A 20,195-nucleotide genomic window follows, 5' to 3' on the forward strand; every position below is an offset into this window, starting at 1 on the left:
GCTCCAGTAGAGATGAAAAACTCAAGCCCTTTTTCTTAAATATGCAGAGGCTTGTCATAGGATCCCTATAGTGCAGAAGGCCATTCAGCCCATCAAGATTGCACCAACTCTCTGACACAGTGCTTTTACCCAGGCCCTCTCCCTTGCTCTATCCCCGTAACCCCACACATTCATATCTAATCCATCTAACCTACACATCTTGGGACACTAAGGGACAATTTAGCATGGCCAATCCACCTAACCTGTGCATCTTTGGAGTGTGGAAGGAAACCGGAGCATCCGGGGCAAACCCATGCAGACACGGGGAGAATGTGCAGACTCCGCACAGACAGTGACCCAAGCCGGGAATTGAACCCAGCGCTGTGAGGCAGCAGTGCTAACCACTGTGTTACCGTGCAAGCTCATTGTCATCACAGAGTTCATATGCAGCTTCATTGAATCCCGACAGAGCAGAAGGAGGCCATTTGGCCCATCGAGCCTGCACCAACAACAATCCCACCCAATGACCCTACGTATTTACCCTGAAAGTCTCCCTGGCACTAAGGGGCAATTTATCATAGCCAATCAACCTAACCGCAACAGCTTTGGACTGTGGGAGGAAACTGGAGCACCCGGAGGAAACCCACGCAGAAATGGGGAGAACGTGCAAACTCCACACAGACAGTGACCCAAGCCGGGAATCGAACCTGGGTCCCTGGCGCTGTGAGGCAGCAGCGCTAACCACTGTGCCACCGTCATTCTGAAAAGCAAATACATCAAATGTATTGCACCCTTGATATATCTATCCATACACTCAGTATTCCCTTTAGGAGGTTTATTTGAATTAGTTAACTGCGACTCTGCTGTGTACAAATCCATGCTGACTCTCTCCAGTTGGCTTTTCTAAGCCGTCATTAACCTGATCCCTTTCTGCGGTTTCCTGTCATTATCTGGCTGAGTTTAATTGCTCTCTAATTCTCCATTTTGTTTTCTTTTCTTGAACAGGGAGCGTAACATTTATAAGAGACAGTCCAGAACCCGGCTCCAGAGTCGGAGGTCAAATCCCACCAGGGCCTCAGTCAAGCTGGTGATGTGTGAGCCTTCACCAGCAGTGCACCATGGGAAAAACACTGCCAGGGTGCCGTAAAAGCCAAACCAATTGGGCTGACGGCCCTCAGCCGAGGGAACATGTCACCATCCACCCAGCCGCTGTTAGACGGTGTCGTTGACTCTTAAAGGTCTTTGAGCAACCTGTGGATGGTCAATAAATGCGGTTTTGTCAGCACCTCCCACTTTTGAAGAGAAACATTAAAGAATTTGAAAAGATCATAGCATTGCAGAGGATATATGGCACAGACAGAGGCCATTCGGCCCAACAGGCCATGTTGGCCTTTATATTCTGCTTGAGGCACCTGCCATCTTTCCACATCTAAATCTACCATCGTGATTCCTTTATGCTTGATCAGCTTACTCTTAATTGCATCTATACCATTCACTTCAACCACTCCCGGTGTTGGCGAGCTCCACACTCTCACCACTCTTTGGGTAAAGACCTTTCTTCTGAATTCCCCATTGGGTGGGTTTCTTGGTGACTGTCTTATATTGATGGCCTCCAGTAAAGGCTCTCCCCCCCCCCCCCTTAACCACCAGAGGAACTGCCCTCTCCGTATCCACCTGTCATCATTTTGGAGATCTCCATTAGGTCGGGTCAATCAAGGCATTCATTCAAAAAGGAATCTGAAAGGGAAAGATTGTCGGGCTACGGGATAAAGGTGGCGCACAGTGGGATAAGGAGAGCTAGCACAGACAGAGTGATGGGCCGAATGGCCTCTTTCCGTGCTGTAACCAGTCTATGATTCGATAAGTTTTAATTTGATTTGATTTATTATTGTCACATGTATCGGGAAACAGAGAAAAGTATTGTTTCTTGCGCGCTATACAGACAAAAAACACTGTTCAGAGTAGAATCCTGGAATCATAGGATCCCTACAGTGCAGAAGGAGACCATTCGACCCATCGAGTCTGCACCAACCACAATCCCACCCAGGCCCTATCTCCATAACCCCATGCATATTCTGCACCCTTTCCTTCCCTTCTCCCCAGTACATAGGGGAGAAGGAAAGGAGAGAGTGCAGAATGTAGTGTTACAGTCATAGCTCGGGTGTAGAGAAAGATCAACTTAATGCAAGGTAGGTCCATTCAAAAGCCTGATGGCAGCAGGGAAGAAGCTGTTCTTGAGTCGGTTGGTACGTGACCTCAGACTTTTGTATCTTTCTCCCGACGGAAGAAGGTGGAAGAGAGAATGGCCGGGGTGCACGGGGTCCTTGATTACGCTGGCTGCTTTGCCGAGGCAGCGGGAAGTGTAGATGGAGTCAATGGATGGGGGGCTGGTTTGCCTGATGGACTGGGCTTCTCCCTCAGTCTCCTTATTGCACGAGAATGGAGCCCCGGCCTGTGTGTAGCAGAGTAACTGCTCTCTCATCACCAATCTCCCTCCCAATTGCAGGCTGCTGACCATCTGAGCTTGCTGATTGATCAACTTTCTTTCCCTTTCCGTACCACTTCCTTTTTTGATATTTATAATGTCGGATTCCTCTGTGACCTACCCTCGGGTGTCCCTGTGACTCTTATCCAAACACAGAGTTGAGTTACTGTGTAAGTTATGTCTGCCAATGACGCAGCGGTATTCATAGAAATCATAGAAACCCTACAGTACAGAAAGAGGCCATTCGGCCCATCGGGTCTGCACCGACCACAATCCCACCCAGGCCCTACCCCCATATCCCTACATATTTTACCCGCTAATCCCTCTAATCTACGCATCCCAGGACACTAAGGGGCAATTTTAGCACGGCCAATCAACCTAACCCGCACATCTTTGGACTGTGGGAGGAAACCGGAGCACCCGGAGGAAACCCACGCAGACACGAGGAGAATGTGCAAACTCCACAGAGACAGCACCTCCCACTAAGATCATGGCTGATCTGAAGTGAATCAATTCCACTTACCCGCCTGATCCCTATAACGGGCGGCACGGTAGCACAGTGGTTAGCACTGCTGCTTCACAGCTCCAGCGACCTGGGTTCGATTCCCGGCTCGGGTCACTGTCTGTGTGGAGTTTGCACATTCTCCTCGTGTCTGCGTGGGTTTCCTCCGGGTGCTCCGGTTTCCTCCCACAGTCTAAAGATGTGCGGGTTAGGTTGATTGGCCAGGTTAAAAATTGCCCCTCAGAGTCCTGAGATGCGTAGGTTAGTGGGATTAGCGGGTAAATATGTGGGGGTAGGGCCTGGGTGGGATTGTGGTCGGTGCAGACTTGATGGGCCGAATGGCCTCCTTCTGCACTGTAGGGTTTCTATGATTTCTATGAACCCCTAGTTCCCTTACCGATCAGGAATCCATCTATCCGTGATTTAAACATATTCAACGAGGTAGCCTCCACCACTTCAGTGGGCAGATAATTCCAGAGATTCACCACCCTCTGAGAGAAGAAGTTCCTCCTCAACTCTGTTCTAAACCGACCCCCCTTTATTTTGAGGCTGTGCCCTCTAGTTCTAGCTTCCTTTCCAAGTGGAAAGAATCTCTCCGCCTCTACCCTATCCAGCCCCTTCATTATCTTATAGGTCTCTATGAGATCCCCCCTCAGCCTTCTAAATTCCAACAAGTACAAACCCAATGTGCTCAGTCTCTCCTCATAATCAACACCCCTCATCTCTGGTATCAACCTGGTGAACCTTCTCTGCACTCCCTCCAAGGCCAATATATCCTTCCGTGTCTGCGTGGGTTTCCTCCGGATGCTGGGCCCTATTGCTGGGTGCTGGGGTCCTATTGTCGCTGGGCTAGTAATCCAGGGACCTCAGGGTAATGCTCCGTGGACCTGACTTCGAATTTCCACCGTGGCCAATGGTGAAATTTGAATTCAATCAAAAATCTGGAATTAAAAGACTAATGATGACCACGGTGGCACAGTGGTTAGCACCGCCGCCTCACAGCGCCAGGGACCCGGGTTCGATTCCAGCCTCAAGTCGCTGTATGTGTGGAGTGTGCCCATCCTGAGCCAGATGGGTTTTTACGACGATGTTTCATCAAAGAATCATAGAATCCCTACAGTGCAGAAGGAGGCCATTCGGCCCATCGAGACTGCACCGACCACAATCCCATCTGGGCCCTATTCCCGTAACCCCACATATTTACCCTGTTAATCTCCTTGACATTAAGGTTCAATTTAGCATGGCCAATCAACCTAACCCGCACATCTTTGGACTGTGGGAGGAAACCTGAGCATCCGGAGGAAACCCACGCCGACACGGAAGGATATATTGGCCTTGGAGGGAGTGCAGAGAAGGTTCACCAGGTTGATACCAGAGATGAGGGGTGTTGATTATGAGGAGAGACTGAGCAGATTGGGTTTGTATTCGTTGGAGTTTAGAAGGCTGAGGGGGGATCTTATAGAGACCTATAAGATAATGAAGGGGCTGGATAGGGTTGAGGTGGAGAGATTCTTTCCACTTAGAAAGGAAACTAGAACTAGAGGGCAAAGCCTCAAAATAAAGGGGGGTCAGTTTAGGACAGAGTTGAGGAGGAACTTCTTCTCTCAGAGGGTGGTGAATCTCTGGAATTCTCCGCCCACTGAAGTGGTGGAGGCTACCTCGTTGAATATGTTTAAATCACGGATAGATGGATTCCTGATCGGTAAGGGAATTAGGGGTTATAGGGATCAGGCGGGTAAGTGGAACTGATTCACTTCAGATCAGCCATGATCTTATAGAATGGCGGGGCAGGCTCGAGGGGCTAGATGGCCTACTCCTGCTCCTATTTCTTATGTTCTTATGTATTAACATGCAGACTCCATACAGACAGTCACCCAAAGCCGGGATCGAACCCGGGTCCCTGGCGCTGTGAGGCAGCAGTGCTAACCGTTCTCTTTGGGAATGAATGGGCTTGAACGGATTGTCCGCGGAGGGGACTGGGGTTTTCTTCCCCTGCAACAAGGAGGTTGAGGGGGTGAACCTAGCGAATCGTAGACTGGTTAGAGCATGGAATGGGGCCATTCGGCCCATCATCCAGTCTGTGTTGGCTCTCCGCAAGGGCCGTTCACCTAATCCCACTCCGGGCCACCATTTACCCCGTAGCTCTACAATCTTTCTGTGTCAGATAATGAGCCAGTTCCCTTTCGGACGAACGCTTTGAATGTCCCTACCTAATAGAGATCTCCAAAATACGGAGAGGGTGGGGCAAGCCTCGAAACCAAAGAGCTCATTAATCTTCTCATCTCAAAAGAAGAAGAGGAACAAGTAACTGACAAACTGGGTGTTGAGTAATGATTGAATCATAGCAGCGGCCACACAACTACTTCCGTAAAGCTCGGAGCACCTGGCCCTAGCTGAGGGATTCAGCTGTGTGACCAGTTCCTTTAGCAAGCTGCACAGAGATGGGGTTTCTGTCCAGATTGGTATAAAATGGAAGGGACTGGGGTTTGGTGAGGGGGGAGGGGGGTGGGAAAGGAGCCAGGGGATCATTTCAAACTCGCACAGAATTATATTTTTGGGATGGTTGGGATTGGGAGTTTTAACACACTCCTGCGGCCATTGCCCAGAGTTTTCTATCCACATCCTCACGTGTCTGAAGGGGAGAGTCGCACAGAGACAGAGGTCACATCCCCAGGCCGTGCCTGACAAATACTGACATGGTCAGCACCAGTGGAGCCGCAGCTACGAGCTCAGGCTAAACACTGAACAAACACGTTCCAGGAATTGGACTTTGCAAACACCTCCTTTCAAATCTGAACAAACCAGGAGGCATTTTGTTGGGGTCACCCACTCACACACACACTCACACACACCCACACACACACACACACACACACACACACACACTCACACACTCACACACACACACACTCACACACACACACACACACACTGACACACACTCACACACACTCACACACATTCACACACACACAGTCACACACACTCACACACACACTCACACACACACACTCACACACACACACTCACTCACACACACACTCACACACGCACACACACACACACTCACACACACACCCTCACACACTCACACACACACACACACTCACACACTCACACTCACACACACACGCACACACGCACACACTCACACACTCACCCACACACACTCACACACTCACACACACTCACACACACACTCACACACACACACTCACACACACACTCACACACACACACACTCACACACGCACACACACACACACACACTCACACTCAAACGCACTCACACACTCACACACACACACACTCCCACACATTCACTCACGCACACACAGACTCACTCACACACACACACTCACCCACACATACACACTCACACACACTCACACACTTACCCACACACACACACTCACACACACTCACATATACACTCACCCAGACACTCACACACACACTCACACACACACTCACACACACACACACACTCACATATACACTCACCCACACACACACACTCACACACACTCACACACTTACCCACACACACACACTCACACACACTCACATATACACTCACCCACACACTCACATACACACTCACACACACACACTCACCCACACACACACACTCACACACTTACCCACACACACACTCACATACACATTCACACACACAAACTCATGCACACACACACACTCACACACACACACTCACACACACACTCACCCACTCACACACACACTCACCCACTCACACACACACTCACACACACCCACACACACACACACTCACACACACACACACACACTCAAACACACTCACACACACACACACACACTCACACACTTACCCACACACACACTCACATATACACTCACCCACACCCACACACACTCACACACACCCACACACACACACACACACTCACACACACTCACAAACACATTCACACACACAAACTCATGCACACACACACACACTCAAACACACTCACACACACACTCAAACACACTCACACTCACACACACTCACACACACACACTCACACACACTCACACACTCACATAGACACTCACCCACATACACACACTCACACACACACTCACACACACTCACCCACACTCAGACACGCACACACTCATGCCCACGCTCACACAAACACACACGCACACACACACGCACACACTCATACCCACGCTCACACACACTCACACATACACACACTCTTACATTCACACTCACAAACACACACACTTACATTCACACGCAGACTCACACTCACAAACACACACGCACACTCACACTCACACACACCAACACACACACTCACACACACATACACTCTCTCACACACACACACAACTACCCACTAACACACACACATACATATACACACATACACACACACAGATATTCACACACACAATTACCCACTAGCACACACACATACAGATACACAAACACACACCCCCAAACACACAACTACCCACTAACACACACACAAACAGATATACACGCTCACATGCACAGACACACACATACAAATACATATACACAGATACATACCCACACACAAAATTGCCTGCTAACACACACACACAAACACACACACATTCAAAGACACATTCACGCACACACATACACACACACACACTCAGACACACACAGACAGACACACACGCACACATAAATGCACACTCAACAGCCCATTCATCCCCACACACACACACATGCTTCCACAAAAGCATGCCCCCACTCTTGCTCCCCTCCCCACCCGCACACACACAGGACCCCTCCCCACACACAAGCACTGACAATAACCTGCTCCCCCCCTCCCCCACACACTCACACACACATGCCCCCCTCACCCTTTGCCACACACACAGAAACATGACCCCGAGCCAGGGATGCAAACTGGAAAATGGACAGTGCCGAAAATAACCAAGTCTAGCTCAGCAGTGATACCCCATGTAGTCAAACAGCCCGGCCTGCGTTCACTGACCACAACCCTCCCACCCTCCCCGAGGACTGGCAGCTTGGCTGAGGTTCTGCCAGTGTCAACCACTGTTTTTAGCTGCAGAGAGACAACGGAAAGGGGAGGAGGAGAGAGAGGAGGGTGAGATATTGTGGAATTATAAAGCTTCCTCTTTTAGATTTCCTGGTGTAGCCGAGTGAGATGCGAGCTATGCACATCCGCCCTCAGAGCATGACACTTCTACCTTGTGCTGACAGCACGAGGGAGGGCGAAAGCTTAATTACAGAGTGGCAGCTTTTAGAATCAGTGATACACTGCATCAGATATTGATCAGTTAAAAGGAAAGTTAAGCGTGTGAGGACTGGATATTTGTATGTTGCCAATATCCAGGCTGTCTGGTCACAGATACAGCCTTGGGATTGGCAAACTGTCTGCACAGAGAGGCAGAATGTGACACCCTTCAATCCTTGGTCTCGCTGAGTCAGTTTCAACAGTGACATGAAGCGAAATTGCATTCAGTGCGAGCTTGGGGACAGCAGAAACTGATTGCTCTCATTGTGTCTGTGCGTGTGCAGGATGCACAAGTGTGTGTTGATGTTTGTGCGAACATGATGTGGAGATGCCGGAATTGGACTGGGGTGGGGCACAGTAAGAAGTCTCACAACACCAGGTTAAAATCCAACAGGTTTATTTGGAATCACGAGCTTTCGGAGCGCTGCTCCTTCATCAAGTGAGTCAGCTGCAACCCTCACTCACCTGGAGAAGGAGCGGCGCTCCAAAAGCTCGTGATTCCAAATGAACCTGTTGGACTTTAACCTGGTGTTGTGAGACTTCTTACGATGTTTGTGTCTGTGCACAGTGAGTGTGCGTGTTGGGTGGACACATGTGTATTGGGTGTATATGCGTGTGCACACTGGATATTTGTATGTTGGGTGTGCGTGTGTGTCAGTTGTGAATGAGTGTGTGTCGGGCGTGAGTGAGGGTGTGTGTCGGGCTTGTGTGAATGTGTGTCAGTTGTGCGTGTGTATGCGTCGGGTGTGAACGTGTGTGTGTGAGAGTGTGTGTGTGTGCATGTGTCAGGTGTGAGTGGGGGTGTGAATCAAGTGTGAGTGTGTGTCTATCATGTGTGAGTCAATGTGTGTCAGGTATGAGTGTGTGTGTCAGTTGTGTGTGCATGTGTCAGGTGTGAGTGAAGGTGTGTGTGAAGTGTGTATGTATGTGTATGCACATGTGTGTCAGTTGTGTGTGTGTGTGTGTCATGTGTGAGTGAAGGTGTGTGTCAAATGTGAGTGTGTGTGTGTGTCAGATGTGTGTGTGCACATGTGTGCCAGTTGTGTGTGTGTGTGTATGTGTCAGGTGTGAGTGAGGGTGTGTATCAAATGTGAGTGTGTGTGTCTGTCGTGTGTGAGTGAATGTGTGTCAGGTGTGAGTGTGTGGCGTGTGTGTTTTCTTTTGCATTTATGGGATGTGGGCATCGCTGGCTGGTCCCTTGAGAAGGTGGTGGTGAGCTGCCTTCTTGAACCACTGCAGTCCATGTGGTGTAGGTACACCCACAGTGCTGTTAGGGAGGGAATTCCAGGATTTTGACTCAGCGGCTGTGAAGGAACGGCGATATATTTCCAAGTCAGGATGGTGAGTGGCTTGGAGGGGAACTTGCAGGTGGTGGTGTTCCCATGTATCTGCTGCCCTTGTCCTTCTAAATGGTGGTGATCATGGGTTTGGAAGGGGCTGCCTAAAGATCCTTGGTGAATTGCTGCAGTGCATCTTGTAGATAGTACACACTGCTGCTACTGAGCGTCGGTGGTGGAGGGAGTGGATGTTTGTGGATGTGGTGCCAATCAAGCGGGCTGCTTTGTCCTGGATGGTGTCGAGCTTCTTGAGTGTTGTTGGAGCTGCACCCATCCAGGCAAGTGGGGAGTATTCCATCACACTCCTGACTTGTGCCTTGTAGATGGTGGATAGGCTGTGGGGAGTTAGAAATTGAGATACTAACTGCAGGATTTCTAGACTCTAACCTGCTTTTTTAGCCACAGTGTTCAAATGGCTAGTCTAGTTCAGTTTCTAGTCAATAGTAAGCCCAGGATGTTGATAGCAGGGGATTCAGTGATGGTAATGACATTGAATGTTAAGGGGTGATGGTTAGATTGTCTCTTGTTGGAGATGGTCAGTGCCTGGCAATTGTGTGGGGCAAATGTTACTTGCCACTTGTCAGCCCAAGCCTGGATATTGTCCAAGTCTTGCTGCATTTGAACATGGATTGCTTCAGTAACTGAGGAATTGTGAAGGATACTGAACATTGTGCAATCATCAGTGAACATTCCTACTTCTGACCTTATGACAGAGGAAAGGTCATTGATGAAGCAGCTGAAGATGGTTGGGCCTAAGACACTAACCCTGAGGAACTCCTGCAGAAATGCCCCGGAGCTGAGATGATTGGTCTCCAATCACTGCAACCCATCTTCCTTTATGCCGGGTGTGACTCTAACCAGCAAAGAGTTTTCCCCTGATTACCATTGACTCCAGTTTTGCTGCAGCTCCTTGATGCCACACTCAGTCAAATACTGCCTTGATATCAAGGGCTGTCATTCTCACCTCATCTCTGGAATTCAGCTCTTTTGTCCATGTTTGAACCAAGGCTGTAATGAGGTCATAGAACATAGAACAGTACAGCACAGAACAGGCCCTTCGGCCCACGATGTTGTGCCGAGCTTTATCAGAAACCAAGATCAAGCTATCCCACTCCCTATCATCCTGGTGTGCTCCATGTGCTTATCCAATAACCGCTTAAATGTTCCCAAAGTGTCTGACTCCACTATCACTGCAGGCAGTCCATTCCACACCCCAACCACTCTCTGCGTAAAGAGCCTACCTCTGATATCCTTCCTGTATCTCCCACCACGAACCCTATAGTTATGCCCCCTTGTAATAGCTCCATCCACCCGAGGAAATAGTCTTTGAACGTTCACTCTATCTATCCCCTTCATCATTTTATAAACCTCTATTAAGTCTCCCCTCAGCCTCCTCCGCTCCAGAGAGAACAGCCCTAGCTCCCTCAACCTTTCCTCATAAGACCTACCCTCCAAACCAGGCAGCATCCTGGTAAATCTCCTCTGCACTCTTTCCAGCGCTTCCACATCCTTCTTATAGTGAGGTGACCAGAACTGTACACAATGAGTAGGTCAGGAGCTGAGTGACCCGGTGGAACCCAAACTGGGCGTCACTGAGCAGGTTATTGCTGAGCAGGTGCTGCTTGACAGCACTGTTGACGACCCCTTCCATCACTTTACTGATGATCGAGAGCAGACTGATGGGGCGGTAATTAACCGGGTTGGAGTTGTCCTTTTTTTGTATACAGGACATACCTGGGCAACTTTCCACATTGTTGGGTAGATGCCAGTGTTGTAGCTGTCCTGGAACAGCTTGGCTAGGGGAGCGGCATGTTCTGGATCACAAGTCTTTAATACTATTGCCAGAATATGGGCGACACAGTGGCACGGTGGTTAGCACTGCTGCCTCACAGCACTAGGGACCCATTTCAGTTCTGGCCTTGGGTGACTGCCTGTGTGGAGTTTGCACGTTCTCCCCGCGTCTGTGTGGGGTTTCCTCCCACAGTCCAAAGATGCGCAGGTTAGGTGGATTGGCCATGCTAAATTGCCCCTTGGTGTCCAAAGATGTGTAGGTTAGGATGATTGGCCATGCTAAATTGCCCCTTAGTGTCTAACGATGTGCAGGTTAGGGGGATTAGCGGGGTAAATATGTGGGGTTACAGGGATAGGGCCTGGGTAAGACACTCGGTCAGAGATTCGGTACAGCCTCGATGGGCCAAATGGTCTCCTTCCGCACAATAGGAATTCTATGATTCTATGAATATTGTCAGGGTATGACATATGAAGCTCCCTCAGCTGTTTCAGCCATATATGTTGGGTGTGACTGTGTGCGTGTTGGGTGTGAGTGCGTGTCAGGTGTGTCGCGTGTGAGTGTTTGAATGCACATTGATGGATGAAGGTAGGACTAGGGGTTCTCAGCCAGTCTCCAGATACAATCCAAAATTACTCTGTCCCACTCTCCCCCCATAGCCCCGAATCAATCCAAAATTACTCTCCCCGTGTCTGCGTGGGGTTTCCTCCGGGTGCTCCGGTTTCCTCCCACAGTCCAAAAGACATGCTGGCCATGCTAAATTCTCTCTCAGTGTTACCCGAACAGGGGCCGGAGTGTGGCGACTAGGGGATTTTCACAATAACTTCATTGCAGTGTTAATGTAAGCCTACTTGTGACACTAATAAATAAGCTTGAACTTTATTTATATTCTGGTAAACTGGGTGAAGGCATCAACTGTCACGATTGCCTCCTTTAGAAATACCATCTCGCCCGAGTGTTGGTTTTTTTCTCGGAAGTTCCGATGGAAAGACCTACAACGTTACCTCCTGTCTCTCTCTCTCTCCCTCCACCGCTGCTGCCACACCTGCTGAGTCGGTCCAGCACTTTCCTGCAGCAATGTTTTGCTGTGGATTCTGTGCTTAAACGAACAGAAACTCGGGTCCCTTGGAAACAAGAGTAAACACTCAAAGAGAGAGAGAGAGAGAGGGGGGGAAAACCTTTTCAAAAAGGCAACCTTGATCACCAGAGCCCGGCCGTTCTGTCCCATCTGTGACAACCCAACCAGGGTTCAAGGTGAGGTGTAAACTATCTGCGGAACACCAGTCATCAGATGGGGCATCAAGCTGGGTCGCTTGTCCTTGACTGGGGGGGGGGGGGGGAGAGGTGGATTGATAATGCTGCAGCAAACATCGTTGCCTCTCTAGCTGAGGTGTTATTTATCTAGAATCACAAACCTGCAGCCTTTTAGCAAGGGCTGCTAGCCTTAATCTAGCCTTAATTCATATGTGGATCCAAAGGGGTGGCAATCGAAGTAGCAAAAAAAGCGCCACGGAAGTGACTTTATGATTAATTCTTCCCCAATACAAATTGTTGACATGATCCCAATACACTGGAATGGTTCTGCAATAATTGCTACACAGTGTAACAAACAAACAAAACGATACACTCAGAACCAGTGGGGTGTTATTTCAGCCGCTGCAAACATGTAACAAACCCGGTGCTGTTTTACCTTGCAGTTTCTGCATCACATTGGCGATGTCCCTGTGGGATCTCCCATACCCTCGCGCTGTCGCCATCCTCCCCCAACTCAGTCCGCAATCTTGCTGCTGTGCCCTCCCCCGGGCTGGCTCTGCCTTCAAGCCGGCATGGATGCAGACAGAGCCTGCAGCAAGCACTGAGAGAGAGAGTGTGTGTGTGTATGGGGGTTGAGTCACCGCAGCCTGCACCCAATGAGCTGCCCTTGCTCCCTCGCCAGAAACAAGCAGATTTTACGCGCTCCAACTTCCTCTCTCTGTATCTGGAGGGGAGGGGAGATTTCTAAATGACCTCAGTCTCCCTGAAAGGAAACGGCAGGGCTTGCATGTAAATCTTCGCCTTTGTAAGAGGGTTAAAGGCAGGCAGGACTGATCATCCAACCTGACAGATTAACAAGGACACACTTAAAGCTTTGTACTAATTAAGGAGTGCAGGGACAAGAGAGACAGCAGAGGGAAGAAAGTACACTGAGCTAATGGTTAGTCAAAATATCAACTGTCACTTAGTTTCTCGAGCTGTCATAGAGTTGTACAGCACAGAGGGAGGCCCTTCGGCCCATTGTGAATGCGCCAGCCATCAAGCAAACATGGGGAGGTGATGGCCTAGTTGTATTATCACTCGACTATTCATCCAGAAACTCAGCTAATGTTCTGGGGACCCGGGTTCGAATCCCACCACGGCAGATGATAGCATTTAGATTCAACAATTTTTTTAAATCTGGCATTAACTGATGACCATGAAACCATTGTCGATTGTTGGAAAAAGCCATCTGGGTCACTAATGACCTCTAGGGACTCTGCCGTCCTTACCTGGTCTGGCCTACATGTGACTCCAGAGCCACAGCAATGCGGTTAACTCTCAACTGCCCTCCATGAGCAACCAGGGATGGGCAATAAATGATGGCCAGCCAGCGACGCCCATGTCCCACGAATGAATAAAACAAAAAACACCTACCTATTCTCCAAAGATGTGGAGGTTAGGTGGATTGGCGATGCTAAGTGTCCCCTTAGAGTCCCATTAGCAATGGCAATGTGCGGGGTTAGGGGAATAGGGCAGGGGAGAGGGCCTAGGCAAGATACTCAGTCAGAAAGTCGGAGAGGCCCCGATGGACCGAATGGCCTCTTCTGCACTGTAGGGAAACTATGATTCGATCTCATCCCATTTTCCTGCGCCTGGTCTATAGTCTTGCATGCTGTCGGGGTCGAAGTGAGAAGAAAACTAAAATCTAAGATATAATATCCCTTTATAAGTTTGTATTTCATAATTATTCACAATAATTATTCACAAAATACAAATGCGAGGTGATGCATTTTGGTAGATTGAACCAGGGCAGGACTTACTCAGTTAATGGTAGGGCGTTGGGGAGAGTTACAGAACAAGGAGATCGAGGGGTACATGTTCATAGCTCCTTGAAAGTGGAGTCACAGGTGGACAGAGTGGTGAAGAAGGCATTCGGCATCCTTGGTTTCATTGGTCAGAACATTGAATACAGGAGTTGGAATGTCTTGTTGAAGTTGTACAAGACATTGGTAAGGCCACACTTGGAATACTGTGTACAGTTCTGGTCACCCTATTATAGAAAGGATATTATTAAACTAGAAAGAGTGCAGAAAAGATTTACTAGGATGCTACCGGGACTCGATGGATTGAGTTATAAGGAGAGGCTGGACAGACTGGGACTTTTTTCCTCCGGAGCATAGGAGGCTGAGGGGTGATCTTATAAAGGTCTATAAAATAATGAGGGGCACAGATCAGATAGATAGTCAATATCTTTTCCCAAAGGTAGGGGAGTCTAAAACTAGAGGGCATAGGTTTAAGGTGAGAGGGGAGAGATACAAAAGTGTCCAGAGGGGCAATTTTTTCACACAGAGGGTGGTGAGTGGAACAAGCTGCCAGAGGTAGTAGTAGAGGCGGGTACAATTTTCTCTTTTAAAAAGTATTTAGACAGTTACATGGGTAAGATTGGTAAAGGGGGATATGGGCCAAATATGGGCAATTGGGATTAGCTTAGGGGTTTTTAAAAAAAAGTGCAGCATGGACATGTTGGGCAGAAGGGCCTGTTTCCATGCTGTAAACCTCTATGACTCTATGTCTCTTTATAGTGGTAGCACAGTGGCACTGTGGTTCGCATTGCTGCCTCACAGCGCCAGGGACCCGGGTTCGATTCCGACCTCGGGTGACTGTGTGGAGTTTGTACATTCTCCCCGTGTCTGCATGGGTTTCCTCGGGGTGCTCAGGTTTCCTTTCACGCTCCAAAGATGTGCAGATTAGGTGGATTGACCATGCTAAATTGTCCCTTAGTGTTAGTGGAATAGCAGAGTAAATACATGGGGTTACGGGGTTAGGGCGTGGGTGGGATTGTTGTTGGTGCAGGCTCGATGGGCTGAATAGCCTACTTCTACCATATTGGGATTCTAGATTCTATCCTATGCTGTGATGCTTCAAATGATCATCTAAATGCTGCTTAAATGTTGTGAGGGTTCCCACCTCTACCACCCTTTCAGGCAGTGAGTTCCAGATCCCCATAACCTTCTGGGTGAAAAAGATTTTCCTCAAATTCCCTCTAAATCTCCTGTCCCTCACCTTGTATCTATGCTCCCTGGTTATTGACCCATTTACTAATGCGAAAACCCCTTCCTATCTACCCTATCTATGTACCTCATAATTTTATACATCTCTATCAGGTCTCTCCCCCCCCCCACCCCACCACCCCCCCCCCAGCCCCCTGCCCCTCGCCACCCCCCCCCCCCTTCCCCACCCCCACCCCCACTTCAGAATTCTCTGCTCTAAAGAAAAAAGACCCCAGCCGAACCAGACAAAAATAGAAAATGCTGGGGAAACTCAGCAGGTCTGACAACATCTGTGGAGAGAGAATAGAGCCAACGTTTCGAGTCTGGATGACTCTTCGTTAGATCTCCAACCAGCCTCTCTTTTTAGCTGAATTGAGCACCCAAGGTTGACACATGGTTTGATTTGATTTGATTTATTATTGTCACATGTATTTGTATACAGTGAAAAGTATTGTTTCTTGCGCGCTATACACACAAAGCATACCGTTCATAGAGAAGGAAATGAGAGAGTACAGAATGTAGTGTTACAGCCATAGCTAGGGTGTAGAGAAAGATCAACATAGTACGAGGTAGGTCCATTCAAACGTCTGACGGCAGCAGAGAAGAAGCTGTTCTTGAGTCGGTTGGTACGTGATCTCAGACTTTTGTATCCTTTTCCCAGTGGAAGTAGGTGGAAGAGAGAATGTCCGGGGGGTCCTTGATTATGCCGGCTGCTTTGCTGAGGCAGCGGGAAGTGTAGACAGTGTCAATGGATGGGAGGCTCGGTTTGCGTGATGGATTGGGCTACATTCACGTCCTTTTGTAGTTCCTTGAGGTCTTGGGCAGAGCAGGAGCCCATACCAAGCTGTGATACAACCAGAAAGAATGCTTTCTTTGGTGCATCTGTAAAAGTTGGTGAGAGTCGTAGCTGGCATGCCAAATTTCCTTAGTCTTCTGAGAAAGTAGAGGCGTTGGTGGGCTTTCTTAACTATAGTGTCGGCATGACCATGAAATGGGGGAATAAAAGACCATTAGAGAGAAACATGGCTGTTCAAAAAGCAATTGAATGTGTCAGAAATCTCATGAAGGATCTGTTCAGCGTTTACATAGCATAATAATACTGCAACAAGGTAACAGGTAGGACCATCATCAAAGCAAAGAGATATGTTTTGAGGTGCATCACACGGGAGGCCAAGGTGGAACAAGTGGAGAGGTTTAAAGAGGGGAGTTCCAGAGCTTAAATAAGTTTATTTATTAGTGTCACATACAGGCTTACATTAACACTGCAATGAAGTTACTGTGAAAATCCCCTAGTCGCCACACTTCGGCACTTGTTCGGGTCAATGCACCTAACCAGCTCGTCTTTCAGACTGTGAGAGGAAACTGGAGCACCCGGAGGAAACCCACGTAGACACGGGGAGAACGTGCAGACTCCACACAGACAGTGAGCCAAGCTAGGACTCAAACCCGGGTCCCTGACACTGTGAGGCAGCAGTGTTAACCACTGTGCCACCATGCCGCTCTTGGTGCAAATTAGGGTATGGGCAACAGAGAGGACTATCCACCAGAGTGTGGGGACTCATAGAGTCATAGAGGTTTACAGCATGGAAACAGACCCTTCAGCCCAACTTGTCCATGCCGCCCTTTTTTTTAACCCCTAAGCTAGTCCCAATTGCCCACGTTTGGCCCATATCCCTCTATACCCATCCTATCCATGTAACTGTTGAAACACTTTTTAAAAGACAAAATTGTACCCGCCTCTACTACTACCTCTGGCAGCTTGTTCCAGACACTCACCACCCTCTGTGTGAAAAAATTGCTCCTCTGGAACCTTGTGTATCTCTCCCCTCTCACCTTAAACCTATGTCTTCTAGTTTTAGACTCCCCTACCTTTGGGAAAAGATATTGACTATCTAACTGATCTATGCCCCTCATTATTTTATAGACCTCTATAAGATCACCCCTCAGCCTTCTACGCTCCAGAGAAAAAAGTCCCAGTCTATCCAGCCTCTCCTTATAACTCAAACCATCAAGTCCCGGTAGCATTCTAGTAAATCTTTTCTTCATTCTTTCTAGTTTAATAATATTCTTTCAATAATAGGATGACCAGAACTGTACACAGTATTCCAAGTGTCCTTACCAATGTCTTGTACAACTTCAACAAGACGTCCCAACTCCTGTATTCAATGTTCTGACCAATGAAACCAAGCGTGCTGAATGCCTTCTTCACCACTCTGTCCACTTGTGACTCCACTTTCAAGGAGCTATGAACATGTACCCCTAGATCTCTTTGTTCCATAACTCTCCCCAACGCCCTACTATTAACTGAGTAAGTCCTGCCCTGGTTCAGTCGACCAAAATGCATCACCTCGCATTTATCTAAATTAAACCTCATCTGCCATTCGTCAGCCCACTGGCCCAATTGATCAAATTCCCGTTGCAACCTTAGATAACCTTCTTCACTGTCCACCATGCCACCAATCTTGGTGTCATCTGCAAACTTACCAACCATGCCTACTAAATTCTCATCCAAATCATTAATATAAATGACAAATAACAGTGGACCCAGCACTGATCTTTGAGGCACACCACTGGTCACAGGCCTCCAGTTCGAAAAACAACCCTCTACAACCACCTGTCATGGTTATAGAGGGTTGTCATCAAGCCAATTTTGTATCCATTTAGATACCTCACCCTGGATCCCATGAGATTTAACCTTATGCAACAACCTACCATGCAGTACCTTGTCAAAGGCCTTGCTGAAGTCCATGTAGACAACATCAACTGCACTGCCCTCATCTACCTTCTTGGTTACCCCTTCAAAAACCTCAATCAAATTTGTGAGACATGATTTTCCACTCACAAAGCCATGCTGACTGTCCCTAATCAGTCCTTGCCTCATTAAATGTCTGTAGATCCTGTCTCTCAAAATACCTTCCAACAACTTACCCACCACAGATGTGAGGCTAACTAGCCTGTAGTTCCCAGGCTTTTCTCTGCAGCCCTTCTTAAACAAAGGCAAAACATTTGCCACCATCCAATCTCCAGGCACCTCACCTGTGACTATCGATGATTCAAATATCTCTGCTAGGGGACCCACAATTTCCTCCCTCATCTCCCACAGTGTCCTGAGATGCACTTCATCAGGTCCCGGGGATTTATCTACCTTGATGCGCTTTAAGACTTCCAGCACCTCCTTCTCTGTTATATGTACACTCCTCAAGACATCACTATTTATTTCCCCAAGTTCCCTAACATCCATGCTTTTCTCAACAGTGAATACTGATGAGAAATATTCATTTCGGATCTCACCCATCTCTTGTGGATCCGCACATAGATGACCTTGTTGATCCTTAAGAGGTCCTATTCTCTCCCTAGTTACTCTTTTCCCTTTATGTATTTATAGAAGCTCTTTGGATTCTCCTTTGCCTTTTCTGCCAAAACAATCTCGTGTCCCCTTTCTGCCCTCCTGATTTCTCTCTTAACTCTACTCCTACACCCTCTATACTCTTCAAGGGATTCACTTGATCCCAGCTGCTTATGCATGTCATGTGCCTCCTTCTTCTTGTTGACCAGGGCCTCAATATCCCGAGTCATCCAGGGTTCCCTACTTCTACCAGCCTTGCCCTTCACTCTAAACCCTGGTTAATACACTTTTGAAAGCCTCCCACTTACCAGACGTCCTTTTGCCTTCCCACAGACTCCCCCAATTAACTGTTGAAAGTTCCTGCCTGATACCGTCAAAATTGGCCTTGCCCCAATTTAGAATTTAAACTTTTGGGCCAGACCTATCATTCTCCATAGCTATCTTAAAACTAATGGAATTATGGTCACTGGTCCCAAAGTGATCCCTCACTAACACTTCTGTCACCTGCCCTTCCTTATTTCCCAAGAGGAGGTCAAGTTTTGCCCCCTCTCTAGTCGGGCCATCCACATACTGAATGAGAAATTCCTCCTGAATACACTCAACCAATTTCTCTCCATCCAAGCCTCTAATACTATGGCTGTCCCAGTCAATGTTGGGAACTCGCAGGGAGATGGTGGCTTAGCTGTCATGTCACTGGCCTAGTAATCCAGAGGCCCAGACTAATGGTCTGAGGACAGGAGTTCAAATCCCATCACAGCAGCTGGTGGTAATTTCAAAAAAAATAATTTGTTCAAAAATCTCAAATTGAAAGCTGGTCTCAGTAATTGTAGCCATGAAACTACCAATGATTGTTGTAAAACAAACCCCATCTGGTTCACTAATGTCCTTTAGGGACGGAAATCTGCCATCCTTACCTGGTCTGGCCTACATGTGACTCCAGACCCACTGCCCTCTTAACTGCCCTCTGAAATGGCCGAGCAAGCCACTCAGTTTAAGGGCGACTAGGAATGGGCAACAAATGCTGACTCAGCGACACCCACACCCCATGAACACAAAAGGGAAAAAAACATTTATCAGGTTTCAGAGCAAAACTTCCTCCAATCAAATGTTGGGAAGACCAATTAAAGCTATTGGCTGGAACTCTACCACCTCGTCCGCCATGAAATCAGTGCAGGCGAGGGTCGGGCAACACAAATCTCGC

The 20,195-nt window shown here is 48.3% G+C and overlaps 1 protein-coding gene across 1 annotated transcript in view; it reads right to left on the reverse strand.

Moving 5' to 3' along the window:
• The window catches only part of LOC144504750 (nesprin-1-like), a 603,924-nt gene extending 590,777 nt beyond the window's left edge, over nt 1-13,147 (reverse strand). The window contains exon 1 of the mRNA XM_078230493.1: nt 13,053-13,147. Within this exon, the coding sequence (XP_078086619.1) occupies nt 13,053-13,119 (67 nt within the window). The 5' untranslated portion in view covers nt 13,120-13,147. The remainder of the gene's footprint in view (nt 1-13,052) is intronic.
• Nucleotides 13,148-20,195: the final 7,048 nt, after the last annotated feature.

Source organism: Mustelus asterias, chromosome 15 (assembly GCF_964213995.1).
Source record: "Mustelus asterias chromosome 15, sMusAst1.hap1.1, whole genome shotgun sequence".
NCBI classification, from domain to species: domain Eukaryota; kingdom Metazoa; phylum Chordata; class Chondrichthyes; order Carcharhiniformes; family Triakidae; genus Mustelus; species Mustelus asterias.